We start from the raw sequence: 18571 nt of genomic DNA on the forward strand, positions 1-18571 counted from the left end.
AAATGTATACGGTACATGATTTGCTGCTGTGGCAGCTTCAACAGATTGAAATGTAGTATTACAGCATAACATTTAATTGTCGCAAAATATTACATCATATCCGCACATTTTTTTCTGACAATGTTATCTAAATTATGTATATTGTCATCGATTTGTTAGTCCATGAAATTTATCGTACCCTAATCGTTCTAAAAAAATCTGTGTCATGGATCATATACTGCTAAAAAATTCTTCCAAATGTCCACATGGACAAATTGAGAATATAAATAAATAAATAAATAAAAAAAAAAAAAATGGATCCTATAGTATGATGGTAGCCAACGTTGTTAAACGAATATGTAGACTGGCGAATGAAAAGTACTATACTTCGTTAAAATGAACGAACCAGATATTTTTATCGATTCTCAAGTGAAATCCTATGCAATAAAAAGTAACAGAGTTTCGAGAGAAATACTCAACGTGTGTAAGAGTGACGGTAATAGAGTAGCAACGAATGCACATAAGTATAAATCTTCAGTTTGTTTACGCACCTAACGACATATCGATTATCACGAAACAAAAGTTCGAGGGATGAACGATTACCAAAATCTTGTGGAATTGCTATTTTCCAGATCAAAGGCCTGGTCATTACGGAAACACAAAGGGATTAACAACCATCCGCTCGATAAGGAACAATGGTAACAATTAGAGTTTATGACTTCCTGCGCCAGTGGAGGTTCTCGTTCGGTTCCTACGGATTAACGGAACTCCCACGCGGTCAGTACAAGTTGTCTTTCGAGGCAAGTTCATGAAGTCGCGCCGGTTCCACCAGCTATACGCCCCTGGGTGCCAATAGGTTGTCAATGGAATATCAATAAAGCGCATGAAAACGGTCGTTATGCGTGGCGCCGCTCGCAGCGTACCACCGATGAGTTTCTTGGTTGAACTTCACCAGACGGTTGAAATAACGCAATCGATACTTCGTTTCACAAATAACAAGCATCTTCTGCCAGTTTCTTTTCTCCGTTGGAATAACGATCATGATAGACGTATCGAGGATACAGTGAATTGCTATTTTTTTATGTCCTTTCTGTGAGTACGAAAATCCTCCGGGTTATCCGAACGAATCCATCTATGCTTACTTTTAAATCACTTTTTTTTCTTTTATTTATTTAAGAGAAGAATGCTTACACAAGATGTTATCTCGAACACGAATGAAACATCGATGGATAATATTCATGGACGGTTATTTATGAAACACGCTACTATCTGATATTCGAGTATACGAATGAGAATATTAGAATGACAAAATATTTTAGATTTTATTTTTTAAACAGAGAATTTCTTACGATGAGAATATTAATCGTATAGTTAGGGAGAAAAATGAATTTTAGGTCATGAGATTGCGACCCGTGAAGGGATGTATTTGAGTTCGAAGAATTTGTCTCGCAGGCTTGCGTAACAGATGCTCCGCAATCATTGTATAAACTTGCAAAACGTAGCTAAAGAAAATTGTCTGGAGAAAGAGATACAAATAAGAGAAGCACACGGCACAAACCGTAGATTATACGGAACGTAAATAGAGGACACCATAAAACAAGGCCGTAAAATGAACTCTATACATGAGTAGAAATTAAGTTTCATAAAGCACAAAGCTGCTTAATGTTAGAGACGAGAGGAGTTTAATTTATTCCTACGCGACAATGCAGCCGCGAACGTAAAAAATCTAAAGCTAGACATACCCTCCAACGACGACGAGCGACTTCCCATTAATTTTTAACGAACACTAATAATTTTTAATAAGGCGTAATAAAGGTAATAAATATTAATTGCTGTCCTCAATAAGGCATTTCAAAAATCGTCTTCTTCGAGTTCTATCGACATCGGGAAAAGTAATCGACTAGGAAAGTTTTCAAAATGCGACGCGATGGAAATTCAATTGCAACAAAGAAAGCAAGCAGCAACGCAAGAAACACGGTGAAAGAAGTAACAAAAGCTGAAGGAAACAGATGTTACGAGACAACGTTTCGTCGTCTTCGTTTGCAGCATCGCGTAACGGGTGTGGTTAATAATTGCAAATATATGCATCGTATAATTACGTATGCAAAAACCTGTATAGAAAAAAATGTGCTATGCGTAACTATTATCTACGAGACCCATGTGTTACCGAAGGATTTTGTCAAATAATAAGAATTTAGATTTCACGAAATCTATCATTTTTGCAACAGTAGTTTCCCGAATCGTCGTCACTATATATTATCAGTTATCATCATTATCAATTATCAATATATTATCAGGAACATAATTAAAAATATTAAACTTCATTAGAGACTCGTTTTACGTTTGAACGTGTGCAGAATGTCTTTCGTTTGCAATATCAATTACGCATCGTCGCCTTCCGGGTAAGCGCAGAATTCTTACCAAATTTACTTCGACGACTATACAGAATCGCTGTAAGCTCGATGAAAGCAGATTTTATAGTCGGCACGCGTTGAAATCCAGATTTTTATTAAGTCAATACGAATTTCAAATAAAGTTTCCTTGAAAGAAATAAGTTCCCCGTTGGCAAAAGAAACGAGGAATCTTACCGGACAGACCGGAAACTGCGCACACGTTGTAAAGTCGCGCGTGTCACGTTATGTCGACGATTAATTGTAAATATGCGCGTTGGACTATCATATGACGCAACAATATCGTAAGAAAAATACCGTCATACACTAGAATTGCTAATACAGCAGAAACGAGGTTGTATCTGGGCTAGCGATATATCCTGAACAACGTTGCCACTTATCGTCCATCTAGAAACTTTTCTTGTAATTAATGACTCTAGATAACAGATTTTCCATTGGTCTTAGGATAGGAAAATGCAGGCGTTTTAGCTAAAAGGTAAAAGCCACTCAATTATAGCCATTACAGATCGCAGTCATGGCTTGACTTTGACACAGATATTCTTTGCTTCTTTTGTTTGCATCTTCGTTTCTCGTGATAAACTAACTGTAGATGCTTTTTCTTTAGAACGAGATGAGAGTCGAAGATGAGCATACACCTGGAAGATACGAAATTTATTTCAAAATTCTTACGCGTACGTTGCATAAATTGAAAATTCATCGGAGAGATACAGACCTAGAGATATACAAATTAATAGTAAAAATACATAGGTAAAAATTTGTAGCTAAGTGACTGTTATGCAAATTTTTAAAATTTGTTTTCGACTGTCACTGTATAATTTTATACATCAAATCAGAGATTTGAATTCCTTCAAAGTCTCCTCTCTTCTTTCTCTTGAATTTCATCCTCTTCGAATAAAATGTGAAAGGCCATCGTATTCTGTTACAGCGAAAACGACGAGAATCTAGAAAATTTCGCACACCGCAAATATCTTGCCGAGTAGTTGTCGCTACGCTTAACGATATTTTAAAAAAGTTCCTGACACCAGAGGACGGTGTTCAATTTACGAGCAAGACCGATGACAAATCTGAGTTTCAGGATACAGGGTCCGACGCCCTACGAAGAATAGTAGACGTACTTTTCACAGGGGAGTGGTACGGTGTCCTAAGGCAGAGAATCGATTATTCCAACCGAAGTTGTAAAAGCATAGTAGGGTCAGCCGAGGCCGTAAATCTCCAGTCGTATGTACTTATGTGAGGAAAAAACGAGAACGAACGATGCACCGAAGGGACGACTCTTCTCTACAATGTTTGTTCAATTGCGACAAGAAGTCGTCTTCGCGTTTTTCAGATTTTGTCGGAATATCAGTAGTTTATGTAATTTTGTCATTATGAACGTGATTACGATTACGATCCTCTCGTACAATAATTTACTAACTAATAATATCAGCAGATTGAAAAATTATAAATTATACAAGCTTCTCTTATAATCTCACGATTTTATATAGAATAATTTGGCGTTTTGTAAACTTTCTTTGTTCATAAGGCGCGTGTTACATTTGTAAATATGCTCTGGAATTATCGACCGTGAAGGCATTAATTGCCATTCATACTTCAATGAACATCAAGATCTAAAAATAGCGTTGAATTCAAATATTTGTTTAAGTTTCCACAGGCTATCCTAATTTTAAAACGTTATAAATTAAAACGCATCGCACGATTTACGTTACGACCCATCAGGACACATCCTTCACGTTGTTGGATTTGATAATCGCCTCCGCAAATTTTTATAGTTCGCTGACTCATTTAAGCTCTACCATCTGCCGATGCATAATATACGCCGCTTAAATTATCGACCAGTTGTAACGATAAAATCTACGAATTATGGCCTTGGGTTTTTCGTAATTATATTTCGTTTACGCGTCCGTAAAACAGTAAAAGAGCCAATTTAGTTGGCAAATTATAGAACACTTACTCAAGAAAATCGTCGAGAAAAAGATATAATCGGAAGACCGGAAGATCGATTCGTATCGAAAAAGAAAGAATTAGGTTTAAAAAGATCGTTACATCTTTGTCGCGACCATGTCACATGAATTTACTTTCACGGCTTTCATCTTCCAGTGCAAATCTCTAACTTTCCTCGCAGAAGAGCAATTTTAACAAGATGAAAACGGATATAAATGGTTTGGGAACTAGACGAAATCTCGATTCGTGAAAATCGGCTCGATGTACGTTCATTGCAACTAATTTACATACAACAAGCTAATTACTCTCGGAATTTCAATTTCTTTTTAGTACAAACTCTAAACTCCGAGTAGTTTCCCGGAAGAATGTTCAGCTAGTAAAAGCGATACGAGTACAATAAACTGACGAAACGACCTAGTTTACAAGCGGATAAAATTCTGAATCATAATATTTAAACAAAGTTTGAAACGTCATTAAAAAAAATACATAACGTAGGAAGGTATAAGAAAAATATAAGGAACTATCGATAGTTAAATCGAGAAATGCATTGAAAAATCAAAACCTATCTGATCGATCGGTTGACAGACAGAGATAGTAAATCTCCATCGACTCTTATTAATAAGTTACATAAGGGTCGTTTCGTATGATATTAGATTGATAGGAACGCCGTATATGAAGCATTTCCAACCATGTCGATTGGTCTAGAAAGTCCTGCTATTTAATACCTGTTGCCTGGCTTCCGGCTAAAAGCATCTATTGGAATTTCGATTACTAGCAAAAGATTGTCAATGGTGAAACACCGAGCGCGTGAACAATATAATTAGTCATTTTCCCACGTAAGTAGCTACGATATTTCTTCATAATGCTTGTCATAACGACCAATTGCTACACTTCTTTTTATCAGATAAGGCTTAATTTGTCCACAGCTTTTACCGGTAAGAAAAAAAATCGGCACGAGTGTATTTACGTTGCATTCGAGATAGAAACTAGCATTCGACGGCAATTTAGATAGAAGTCGTTGGATCTATCCTGCAAGAAAAAGAACTTTCTCGTTGCTTCGTAATGATTCATCCAAAATTGCCCAGAATGTTACGCGCATAAACAAAACGAGCGAAAGTCTTTCGGAACACTGCACGTGTTTGCTGCGTTAGCTGTACCGTTAATTATGGCTCGTGTCATTTGAACGATTTTAGCTTCAGAGGAGCAAAATCGATGTGTTTTATTTCTGAGAAAATTTGCGTAACATAAAGGCGCAACATAAAGTTTCGTAAAATATAGCTAAGGAAATTTGATTTCTTGCAAAACATCCGATTAATAGTTCCCTGGCATCAAGAACGGATATCGTTGAATTTCGTTCAAAAAGAATTTCACAGTTTTAATAATTCATATTATTGTGAAAGGCTTATTAAAAATTACCTTATACTTTAATAATTACCTGATTTCTTGCCAGTACATTAAAAATGGTAAATATAATGTTTCTCCTATATTTCGTATTTCTTTCTTAGCGAGTAGACCGGAACACGTAAGTATGTAAGCTCGTATCACCGAGAACATCATTTAGAAATTAACGAGATAGCCGATGCGTGATAATTTTCATATTTTAAAGTTAAAAAATTAAAAGCCTCTATTTATTTCTTTTACGTGAACGTTCTCATTAATACAGCCTATGTTCACCCACTAAACAAGTAACCGTTTGACTCAGAATTCCGAGCTACTTAAATCGAGGTTTCTAGAATTTCTTTCAATTATCATCTCGATGAATATCAATTCCTAAACAGTGACCAACATATCGTTTAAATCAGAATTCCTGACTGCTCGTTTAGAGATAACCGCTGAAAACTAGTTCAACTGCCTAAATCAGCGATTTTCAACCAGTGTGCAGCGGCCTATTGCTTTGCCACGAGGGATCTACAGGTGTGGCGCAGGAATTTTTTAAATATACCTTTAAAATACCTAACTATTTAGTCAGTCTCAGTCACCAGTCTCTTTTCCCTTGTATTATCAAATAATAAAATTATAACAAACGTCGAAACAACGTGTCTTGAAAAATATCACATAAATATAATATAACATATAATATATTCTTTGATGTGCCACAGAATCGTAGTAACCAGAGAAGAGTAATTTTATTAACCAGTAATTAGCAGCACGATGAAGAATCGAAGATCGCTGCCCTAAATGAATACATAAGTCGTTTACTGTCAACATTAGAGCGGTCGATTTCGATAACCGCGCGTCCATTATTATTAAAATTTATACATCATCGAAGAAAGGATATGTCGGTGAATCGCGTGGACGATCGGCATAACAAGGAACCATTAACAACTATACAAGGCGTCAATAACTATAAATGGCGATGGTGGAAGGGAAGATCGCGAGTTCCGAGTCCACGCAGACAGTTCTTTTCCCGTTGGCAGGAGTCATCGCAATTGCTCGGTAGTCGGTACGTCGTCGACCGGTCGCACGAGTGACGGACGGTCGACCCGGCTGCCGCACCAGTCGATGACAGAAACGGAAACGCGAGAAAAAGACAAAGAGAAGAAAATAAGGTAGGACGATAGTGGACGAAGGTGTACGCGTCGGGAATGTTGGATACTGGTCGCATATAGTAGCGCAAAAATGATCGCAACTCGAGTTAGATCCCTCGTTTCCTAGGAACTATCCTCGACGCGCTTCTTTCCTACCATATATGCGACTCTTGTGTCCGACGATTCACGAACAACGATCGCGCATCCGATATCGAAAATTTCCTATTTCTTCAGAAAATTGCCCACTTAGGACCAAATGTCCTCGAGTCGCGCTACCGATAGCTCGTTTTTACGTATTCTAAACGCATCGTCGAAAGGGTTCATAGCGTGTCGAGCAACGAGACTAGTGTAAATCATTTGTATCTTCTTGTAGCCGTGCGTGATCATTGTGCTGAACATGTTCTATATAGATATCCATCCAGAGGTAAACGAACTTCGGGGGCTGAACTGTTACTTTTTTCAGCATTTGTAGAAATCCAATGCGATACCGTGATGTTAATGCCTTTAATGTATATACATATATATACCAAGTTGGTAACTGAAATTACCGGTAAGAGGAATAACACTAAAGTAAAACATTTCTCTCGTTATTCTCGCTCTACGACCTAAAGAAATCCTTATGACTCTTCTTTGTAGCGAAAGGATTTGCAAGATAAAACGACGCTTCTTCAATTTTACGTAATATTTTTAACCTACTGTTATTTCCACTTCTGTTATTTCTAACTTCTCGTCAATAGCTTGCGACCATTATAGTTACCGACCCTCTCATGATTCTAATACCGCTAAGTGTTAGAAAAAGGTTGATGCGTTCATAATATCATCTTTTCCGCTTCCTCTTTCATGTATACTTGATTTAGAAAACCAGGATTTTCACCCGTATGTCTGTCTTCGCTAGAAGTTCTACCAAAAAGATACAAATTATATTTAGAAGAATATCGATGATTTTGAAATGAAAAATTACTAGAAAAATATATATTTCTTTTTTGCTAACGATCGTGTCCTAAAGCCTTCTAAGATACTTGTCGCGATATTCGTTATTTTTCATGTGTAAAAATCGAAATCGGAAGTGTAACTATTATCTTGTTAATCCAATAACGAGAAACACAAAATCTGTATGCAAATGTGCGTGGTTTGGTTCGGAAGTTAATCGATCCGCGATATACTTGACGATCGTATCGCAATTGCGCGCTCGTTAACGGGCTAAGATCGCGTTCAAATGAGGCGGACGATTTGCTCGTAATTTGTATCTCAGCATGTGTATCCCATATAACTTGCCGATGAGACTTGCTTCGGCTCGAAGGTCTCTTTTTCAAGCTGCGTCACACAGTTCGAATTATCGTATCCTAACAAGTTTTTATCGTCTACCCTGCTTGCATGATCTAAATTTACTGCCTAAAACATATTCAGGCAAACAATATAATTTACCATTTTTTCAGCTACATACGTAGCGTGAGTTATAATTCAGAGGATTACACGGGCTACCAATTTTTCAAGAACGTTACCGTATACAATACGAACTTCTCTTTTATCTAGGTAACTTCTGCGCTGATATCGAGAAGATAAGAATTAAAATGGTAAACAAATCTATGTAGGAAGTGTCACGAGCGTAAAACGATAATGCCTGATAATTTATAAAATGAACGAACCGTGGTCGATAAGTTATGGAGAGGAGACGACTGGATCACCATTTACATTCGTAAAAATCAAACCAGACAAACGACTCCATTTCGATTACTTTTCTTTTAACCACTTTGCCGCGTTGGAAGACTGCGTTTTACGCACATCGATCCAGCCGCTGATCGAGACGCCGATTGATCACCAACCGAAGACGTTGACAGAACACGAATCAATTTTTCGCGCTAATAATCTGCTACCACTTTTTTCCACTAAGTCGAACCATGATGTATTCGATCGTTCACTTTCGATCAACAAACACATCGAGCGTTTATTTGTATTCACGACGTGTATAAAGTAACATACGACGTTTAAAGTAGCGCGTCTCGGCACAAACTGAATGTAAACTGACTACCGATCCACGCTACGGTGATCCAAGATGCCCGTAAGTGGCCGCTTTGCGTCCGATTGGTTGAGGCCACTGATCTTCCCTGGTGAACAGCCATTCAGCTGTACGGACGCTTTCGTTGTGTGGTACAACGCGGGTCGTTTGAAATTGTCTCAACGTTTCATCGGTTTCGTAAATCGTCGAAGCGAGTTATAAGTTTCCTTCTTTTGATAGGAAACTCGCGTTCTGTTTCGATATATACGACAACGACGTTATAAAATTTGGATTTTAGGAGAAAATTTTTAAAAGAAAAAGATGTAATTTCGTGGAATTTGCGTTTTCTGTCCTTGAAATGATTTAAATTATTTATGTTTCCTTTTTATCTCGATACTTTCTCTTTATAAACAATATTACAACAAATAGGTATAAATTACTATTAGAAAGCTATCGATGATTTTGAAACAAAAAGTTAGCGTAAAAATATTCTTTTACGCTAACCATTGTATTCTAAAATGCGTTGACAAGAAAGGGAACGATTACCTTGAACACAATTGCTATTTGTTTATCTATTTAAAAGCATGCGTATAATGGAATTTAGAAGGTTCTTTTAACACTTAGTTTCTGTATACGCGTTATTCATCGTTTTCCACGTTACGTAACATATAAATACATTTAGCAAGCAAAACAAAGGTAATGGACTTTGCTAATGTATATAAACCATTGCAAGAATGATATATGGGTGTTCCATGGAGAAAATTGTACCAACAGGTTTGGTCGGATCTAGCTCGTTAAAGCAAACCGTGACTATGAAATGGTAACTTTGCTAACCGTTGGCTCGTTCGATTAATTATGATTAATCATTTGCACCAATTCATTTGATACAATAAGAACGAACGTATCTTGTTTCGTCGGAGTAGGATAGATCCGCCTTGAGAAACTGTATATCACGATGACGTCAGTTTAATAGACCGGTACAGAAATTACAAAATACGAACAATTCAAAGCGAACAGTAGCAGGTAGTTAATATACGTCAAGCTTGCTTTATCGCTACGATAATCGATCTAATATGTACTCACATTTGTCGACAGCTGGCTAGTCAACGAGTGAACCTTCTCTTGAGCGTCCACGAGTTCTCGTCGTAATTTTCTCAGCTCGTGTGCCTGTTTCTCCTCGGCTGAACTATATAGGCTGCTCGCTGTCGATACCAAAGATACAGAAGAACCATGGACTGAAGGCAAAAGAAGAGAAAGTTTTCCTTTTTCCATTTAGTTTTGACAAAAGGTTGGAAATGAAAAGCGACATCGCAGGTAGCTTGTGCGTATCTCTATGTCAAAAATGCACGCTATCGTGTTACGCGTTTCTGTGACGTTCCTCCGAGTTTACTTTGGTGTTAATTCCTTGATAAGTTATATAACAGAACATGCCGTATCTTCGACGGTTGGTAAAAATGATGTTTAAAAAAATAACGATAACTTTAAACGGAAACTTACTATCGTCGTCCTTATGCACGTGTTGGTAAAGATTAGGCGGTTGCCGAGAAGTGTGCGTAGGCGTTGGAGACGTCGGTTGAGACCAGTGTTGTCCCGTACACCCGGTAGATCCTACAGGAACGCTGTAATATGGTTCAACGCCTACGCCCATTCCTATTCCGACTCCGACTTCCTCGCCAACGGAAGACGAAGCTCCACTTCCTCTAGCTAACATTGACGGATACATTTTTTCGCTTTTCGTGGATCTGCGAAAACAGAGGTTTAAACATCTGAATAGTTGGTAGAAAGAAACGTCGCGGTATTATATCGTAAATGCCTCCGAAGATAGGCAAAAAGTTCTTTCAATCGATTCTATTATATTATTAAGTATTTCTATACTCGAAATTATTACTACGATACCGTAGTAGTTGATACGATGAAACGATATTCGATATATAATAATTGTCACGATTGTTTAACGAACTGTTTGCATCTTTGGAGAATAAAAAGCGCGCAACGTGCATCGATAAACGTCTAATATCGATGTTGAAAGAAGAGAAGACGTTCAAATAATTTACAAAATCTCGTTCACGTTATAGAAAGTGTTTGTATCTTCCATACACGAGATTACCTAAGTATTTTCTTTCAAACGATAGAAAGCACAATTACTGAATATTTATAGCTTGTTACGCTTGGTTGCATTCAGAAATTAGATTAATCTAGGAGAAAAGCATATTTCATTCCTGAATACAATCGCGTATACGTGTATGCGTGTCCTTGAAATGAAAATGTTCAGATGCGAAGAAATTGACGTGCTTCGTATCGCGGGCGCGCACGCGGGAGAGAGAGAGAGAGAGAGAGAGAGAGCTCGTTAAAGTTAATTCAACGGAAAAATTCCACATAGATCGATCGATTCGTCAGACAAGAGTAGTTCTTTGCATCTGGTATTCGGTTGACTTAGGACGTCGATGGAAACACGCCCGTCTACCTAGCGAGTGTATACGTAATTAGTCGATCTAGAAGAGGCTCCTAATTAAAAGATAAATTCCCTTTAATCTGAATGTCGAGTGCCGCTTCTCGATCGTGTATACACTCGTACGGTTCTGTAATAGCACAGCGAAAGAGGACGAATAAACGATAAAAAAGTTGACTTTCACGGAAAAGTATTTCAAACGGAATTAAACGCGGGTACATCGTAGCGTCGAAGATATTTTTAACAAAAAGAACCTTCGAGCTTTACGTATTCGTAAAATGTTTCCTTTCGCTGTGCAAATAAGCCTTAATCCTTAACTCGTATGGCGAGGATCAAGTCATTGATAAACGAGGAATGAGTAAATAATTAATTAGCACTTAACGAGAAGTGCACATACTGACAAGAAAAACGATAAATTGAGAGAAAGAGGCACGTTATGTCTGTTACCGATTTAATCCGCACCACACTAGTCGAGGAATGACATGCGTTTGGATAAGAAGCACATATCAATCACAAATACGAAATAGAAAGAAAAATAGAACCGACTTAACAAAATAATAACTAAAGTATTTAAAATCAATAATACAAATGTAAAACTCGACAAAGTAAGTGCACATGGACATGTGTGTTTTTAGTGCGTATAATTGGCACTCGTGTATACGTGTAGGGTACAAAACCGTCGAAGGTTTCGTTCTTTGAATACTTATGCATGGAAAACAGGCTCGACGAATGTGTATTCTAGATTTTCGCACTACCTTGGGAATGTCCTGTCCCGCAGATGGCTAGAACGGTATCAAATGATCTGCGTTATTTCACCGTAAACGAGCAATCGCTGTCATAGAGTGGTTAATTAGAAAAAGAATCAGAAAAAAGCTGAAACTGATCGTTTGAAAAAATGTGGTGAAAAATTTGCATCCTCTAGTCATGCATCTATACATATGGATGTATGCAAATGACTTGTAACAAAATTTGATGTAATATCGTGAAAATTAATGCAGCGAATAAACTACTCTGTAAATTTACCTAATAGAATTGCTTCTATTAAGTCTCGGTGGAGCTGGAGATCCTGTCGAGTCTCTCTGATGTATCAACAAGCGAGCGTGTGTTAAGCTTGCCCGATGCGATCCTAATGATTCTACGCTGTCAGCTTCGCACAATCCCATTCCTGAAATTAGAACAAATTTTTCTTTTCAAAATAAATAATTCAGAAACTAATCTTTGACCTAAAGCTATTTCAATATTTTCTAACAGTAGTAAAACGTAAAATTTATAAAAATGACAAGCTAAACTAGTAACACTTGAGTTGACCTAAAATATGTTTGAAACAGCATAAAAACTTGCCTTGAGAACGTCCACTAGGCGTGTACGTATTGCTGTGTCTCATCCAAGATGTAGTATACGGACTATTGGGAGTGTAATATCCTTGCAGATCAGGAGCCGCGTAATTGCTGCAGGTATCGCTGAGACTTCCATCTGATGGTTTGAGCACCCGCGGTGAGAAGGAAGTAGCCGTTGGTCCTGCACCGGATCCTCTTTCGCGATGATGCGCGGATGCAAATAGCGCCGTGAATTCTGGGCTACCAGGCTTTGGTAAACTTTGCGATCCGAGCATAAGACGATCTCGCACTGATTGAGAAAGTTGGCTGGCGCTAGGACCTGTGAGGCTGTAACTCTTATAATGATGTCCTTGGTTCGACGTGGAAGAGTTGGCTTGAAGTTCTGTAGTACATGTTTGAGTCCCACCGGACACTTTGACCTGCAATGTCACACGAAAACAAAAGATCCGTTAATTAATGCTCGCCTAATATACCGCCGTGTAGAAAATTAAGAAGAAAATGGGCGATCTTACCTTCGTTCTTGGAACTGCGCTAACTTGAGCAGTTCTCGTCGAATCTTTGCCACCATTTTGAACTCCGTTGGGACTGGGGCTGGTACCAGCGCTGTGTCTCTTAACATATCCGAAACTCTGTGGTACACCTCTAACTTTGCTGCTGCCGCTCGTCGATGTTCCCGATGAAACTTTCTGCGGTTTTTCGCCGTTCGCATACTCAGCCATGGCCTGTTTCCGATGTTTCTCCTGAAAGAGAAATTATTCAGTTAGAACATGAAAGTACCTAAAGGGGTTAGCCTCTTAACCTACAATATCGTGTGAAAGACGTGGTACGTCGATCGGGTCAAACATAAACAACACGTGTGAGAGATGTGTTACGTCGTTGTTGTTGTTTTATTATTTACTTCAAGATAGTAAATCTTTCTTGTTCAATGATCAATTGGTAGTAATTATTTATCAAACATCTCGCAAAATAAAATTAGTTGTATCTTACATATGTATTTACATATCAAAAGACATATGCGATTCGCACGACTTTGAACGTTGAGCCAAACCGTGACGTCGACTCGACGTGTGACAGATCTTGTCGTTGTTTATGGCACGCGTTATTGGAACTTAAATCGTAAGTTCAAGGATGGGGAAATTCTAAAAAGAAATTTCCACAGAAATAAAATTCAAAGACTGCATTAAGCTCGCTAAAGCCGACTATCTCAAAAAATCAATATTGTCCGGTGATGCAACGACGTAAGAACGAACAAAACTGTATAAATGTTTACCTGAGATCGCCTGGAGGGATTAGGACTCGGAGGTGCAGCCTCCTTGTCTCTCTCCCGATCCCTTGCAGCTCCAGCCTCGATATATTTTTTCCATTGCTGGCTGTTTGAGCTGCTGTTCGTCGAGCTATTCAAGCCTGGCTGTTGCTGATGTTTGAACGCCGAGTTGTCCGTTTGCTGAGAACTGTCCGACTTTTTCACGTGCGGATGATGACCAGGATGTCTGGAGCTCACCACACGGTATACCAGGTTACTACCCTGTTGTGCACCCTGGGGGGTGGCCGAATTACCGCCACCCCCCACAATCACGCCTCCACCACCCGGCACCCTCTGTTTATGGAAACAAACAATTTTTTCTAATTAAAACACGTTTGAAAAAACTCGACGAATTATTATAAATAACACGACTTGTTATTATTATTATAACTGTCGTGTTGATCGTAATATCAAATTAAAGTGTAAAGAGGTGTCGCTATAAATGTAATTTCAGTGGAATAATCCTGCTGGAATATTTCTAGAATATTTTATTGCGAAATTCTTGTCGATAGCCTTTAAACGCGTAATGGGATATCATCGATGCCGCTGCAATCAAACTCGCGACCTGGGTCAAGGACTTTCGGTAAAGTTAATTTCACTACTATCGATTCTCGTGCGCGCGGTTTGCGAGAATCAGAACCCTCGTAGCATGATTCAGAAGAGGGCGCCGGAACGGCGCGGCAACTGCTCGAAGGAGTACAAGATCTTTTTGCACTGCTGTATGACCTTTACTGTTTGAGTTATGAGAATGCTAGGAGTCAAATATTTTATTCTTTTTTTAAATTTTCAATTAAATGTTCTCTTTCCTTCTGAAACATTACTTTTTTTATACGATACAGAAATAAAAGTTCAGTATTTATTCTTGCAATGAATAGTTTAATCTTCACATCAATGTTAATATTATTTTCCTCCTTTTCGGTTATGTATTCTCCTTTATGACGTTCTTTTTACAGCCTCCTATCCACCTACGTTTATTACGGACCGGCAGATTTTACGATTCATAAAAACGAACAATCCACGAAGTGTCAAAATAGCGAGCAACTCGTGATATTGTTCCATACTGTCAAGCCTCGTTCGGCAACCACTTTCACGCGATGCAATCAATCGAATCGCTTTAAACGATCCGACAAATGGACCCAACCAACATTCATCGATCTTTCCGTTGTTGCTCCGTTTCTGACTCTCTCCAATCCCTTCATTTACCACGCGGAGTTATATCGCGTATCAAATGACTCACGGGGTTAGAAACGGTACCTTGGGTTTTTACTACCCGGATCGTAAACGTACTACGAGAAGGCCATAAGCGAGACAAAAGATCCCCGTGGGTCAAACGCAGCTTTTTCTCTTACTGCCCCTTAGAAACGTGTTCGCAGTTCGATCGAAACACGGTTCTCGTCGACGGTAATTTCTAACTTTACATGAAGAAACGATCGAAGAATAACAAATATCGGGCGACTCCTTTATCTTTGGACGACACTACTGCCACAAAAATTCAAACAAACGGTGCCTTCTTTCGAGTAGAAGACGGCAACGTCGGCTACGTTTTTCATTCTTTCGTTTCCAGCTAGTTTATTTTCAGAAATGTTCTCGTGAAAACATTCCTTTTTCTAACGGAGCAAATGTTATCGTTCAGACAGCGCCAGGGTGCAGTCGAACGGCGCTTCAACTACACGGAAAAAATGTGAAAAAAAATTTTATGAGCCTGAAAACTATCTGGAATAACGATAACATTTTTCTCGTAAAGTGATAAAACCTAACATTGAAATCTTTTCTCGTAAATAAACTCACCATTATTCTACTTTGATCGACGTGTCACGTATTCCAAACTTTACGCTAATAGCGTTTCCGTTAATTTCATACAGACGCACGCATACAGTTGTTGTATCGTTACTTGATCGTTCGCGACCGGTTTAACAGAATGATTATAGTTAATTACACTCGTTCCTGTCACATTGGATGATTATTCACGTAGCTTTACACGCACTGAACACGTACCACTCGTAAAATTAATTCGGCCAGCTTCGTAAAGTGTTCTTGACAGCCGGTACTGCGTATGCTCACCGATACACGTGTCTACGAGTTTCGAAGGATCGATAACGGTGGAATACCTGTGTGAACATCGAATGCGTCATTGCACGGGATAATTAAGGGATAGCCCTCGAGCAGAACCACCCTTGTTACCCTCGACGACTAGTGCAATTTAACTGGGGTGCCTATTTGTTCCAGACACTCTTCATTCAACACGAATTTCAAATACCTCTCGATATTTGTCTAATCAAAGCGTTTAATTTGAATTAACAAACGTGACATTAGGTTTTACATGGTTTAAAATAACCGAACATATCTTTCGTTCTATGCAAATATATGGAAAAATTAAAGTTTGCGTGGAATTAAGTTTCTTCTAGAAGGTAAAAAGATACGAAACAACGATAATGATGTTATGTTAGAAAAGCTAAGAATATTAAAGCTGCTTCTCCTTAAATAACACGGCAGAAACGTAGCTGTGCGGCAAATGATTTCTCGCCACGTTTCGTCTAAAAACACGAAATTTGAAAGCCGCTCTTCATTAACCGCAACCATGTAAACCGTGAAACTCTTTCCCTATTCAGCTAAGAGTTACTTTGCAATGAAAACAGCAAGGCGTGAAACCGATCCACAGCATGGAACACCACTAAATATTCATTACGAAGGTAGAATATCCATCTTAGAAAATTATAGGGTTCCTTCGTCTCTCAGCGAATTAGATGATTTCATCGAGGGTTCTTCGAACGTGCGTCATTTAGTTCTCTCTCGCTTTCTCTTTTTCTTTTCGGTAGGAATCGTAGCGAATGAAAACGCCTCGAGCACGGCGAGGTAGCACAGTTTTAACCGTGAGAAATTTACGAAAAATTGTTTTTTCAACACCGTTCACATTTTTCACCACCTTCGACGAACGTCACGTTTTCATGAGTCGGACGAACGTTAACTGCCGACTGCGAGGGTCGACGATCCATTGCTCACCGACTCTGCTCCCCACTTTATGCCACGATACTACTTACTAACGCCCGGCTACCGAATACTACATTGGTTATGTACAGGCTGCCGCAAAAAGTATCACCGACCAAAACATCAACGAGTCACCGACTCTTTATTATCATGTGGTACGTTCACGCGTAATTTCCTTTCGCAAGATTGGATATTTTTTTCCTGCGCTGTTACGGATGAGTCGAAACGGTGGACAATGTAAATTAGAGAGAAAGAATGTAAATTCTATCTGGTAAAAAAAAGGGGGGCAGAGTAATTTATTTCGGGTTTTAAAATAATCGTAAGTCAGATATGAAGTTGTGATGGTAAATGTCAGTTAGGTTGAAGTTGAAAAAGATGAAAATATAGCGCAAAATTATCTGATCTATTTATCCTACCTGTAGATCTGTAAAGATGGTAAACATTGAAAATCTAATTAGTATCTAGATGATAAATAGTACACAAGTGCGTAAGTATCAAAATTACTAGAAATACGTTTTTTGTTCTTGTAGAATAAATAAAATAGAAAAAAGGAATATTAAAGTATAACAAATTTATTACCTTTCGTTAACTATAAAATCTATGACGATATGTAATACATCGATATGTATAAAATCTCTATTAATTGTAAGATATAGAAACGATCGAAAAACTTGGCTACTTTGCGGTGTGTGCCGACTAATGTAATTTATGTCGGTATTTAAATAACGCGATTTGCAGGGAAAGTAGAGTAAAAGGAACATTGTTTTGTAAATGATAAGGTGCCACGCGAGCCACACCCCATCGTCTTTCACCCTTTTTGCTCTATCTGGGAAAAAAGTGGCAGGGTTCAAAAGGCGGAAAAGAAACGTTACGTGAAAACTGATTACATTTCGGGTCGGTCAGGGATTTCCGACTCGAACCAGGAAAATCGAGGATTATCCTATACGGATTATCGACTATAGAAGGAACTAACTTTTCAAGGGGAACGGTATCATATCGGAGAACCCTTTAACTCGACTTAACTGATCATCTAAAATGACCACAAAATGGATATCTGAAAATAGCAGCGAAGGGGTTGAAGTCTACCATTCCCTTCTTTTTTTAACGATTTGCATAAACAGCACAGAATTTTTAAATATATATTTTCACATCGACGATACAGATATTCCAATATTATTGTGAATTAATTAATGCCAAAGACAAGAAAGAGTAATCCGATTGAATATTACATTTAAGTTGGATAGTTTAAAATTTTAATATAATTATTGCATTCGCGTGTGCGGCTATGGAACGCACGTAGAGAGAAATTTTCGTTTTTATCAATGATAAGTCACTTTATTCGACGGTACGTTAAACCTACTAATTTGTATAAAACAATTATTAACGTAGGGAGGTCTGAATTATCAGTTGAAAAGAGAGATCAATCTATTTGCCTGTAAAGGCAGAGCACTTTCTGCGTTTCAGTGAAAATTGCCGCTCATTAACGACGATTGTAATTCGGCTAATGAGCAGTTTTATTTATTCGTAATGCTCTTACATTACCGTGCAAATATTTCGAACAGAATAAACCAGCCACTGGCTGAATAGGTATTCATAGAAAGATGAAATAACTGTGGAAAAGCAAAACGTATACCCTTTACGT

At 38.3% G+C, this 18571-nt stretch overlaps 1 protein-coding gene across 7 annotated transcripts in view; it reads right to left on the minus strand.

Annotated features, from left to right (window-relative positions):
• The window catches only part of LOC100643922 (protein sickie), a 190922-nt gene that overhangs the window by 34572 nt on the left and 137779 nt on the right, over positions 1-18571 (minus strand). For 6 of the 7 annotated variants that reach the window (XM_048404215.1, XM_048404211.1, XM_048404214.1 and 3 more), the window contains 7 exons: positions 13912-14238; positions 13154-13381; positions 12646-13060; positions 12328-12469; positions 12060-12086; positions 10353-10597; positions 9939-10090 (listed from right to left, as the gene is read on the minus strand). In XM_048404215.1, the coding sequence (XP_048260172.1) occupies positions 9939-10090; positions 10353-10597; positions 12060-12086; positions 12328-12469; positions 12646-13060; positions 13154-13381; positions 13912-14238 (1536 nt within the window). The remainder of the gene's footprint in view (positions 1-9938; positions 10091-10352; positions 10598-12059; positions 12087-12327; positions 12470-12645; positions 13061-13153; positions 13382-13911; positions 14239-18571) is intronic. The other variant, XM_048404213.1, reaches the window with a different exon arrangement.

Source organism: Bombus terrestris, chromosome 3 (assembly GCF_910591885.1).
Source record: "Bombus terrestris chromosome 3, iyBomTerr1.2, whole genome shotgun sequence".
Lineage (NCBI taxonomy): Eukaryota > Metazoa > Arthropoda > Insecta > Hymenoptera > Apidae > Bombus > Bombus terrestris.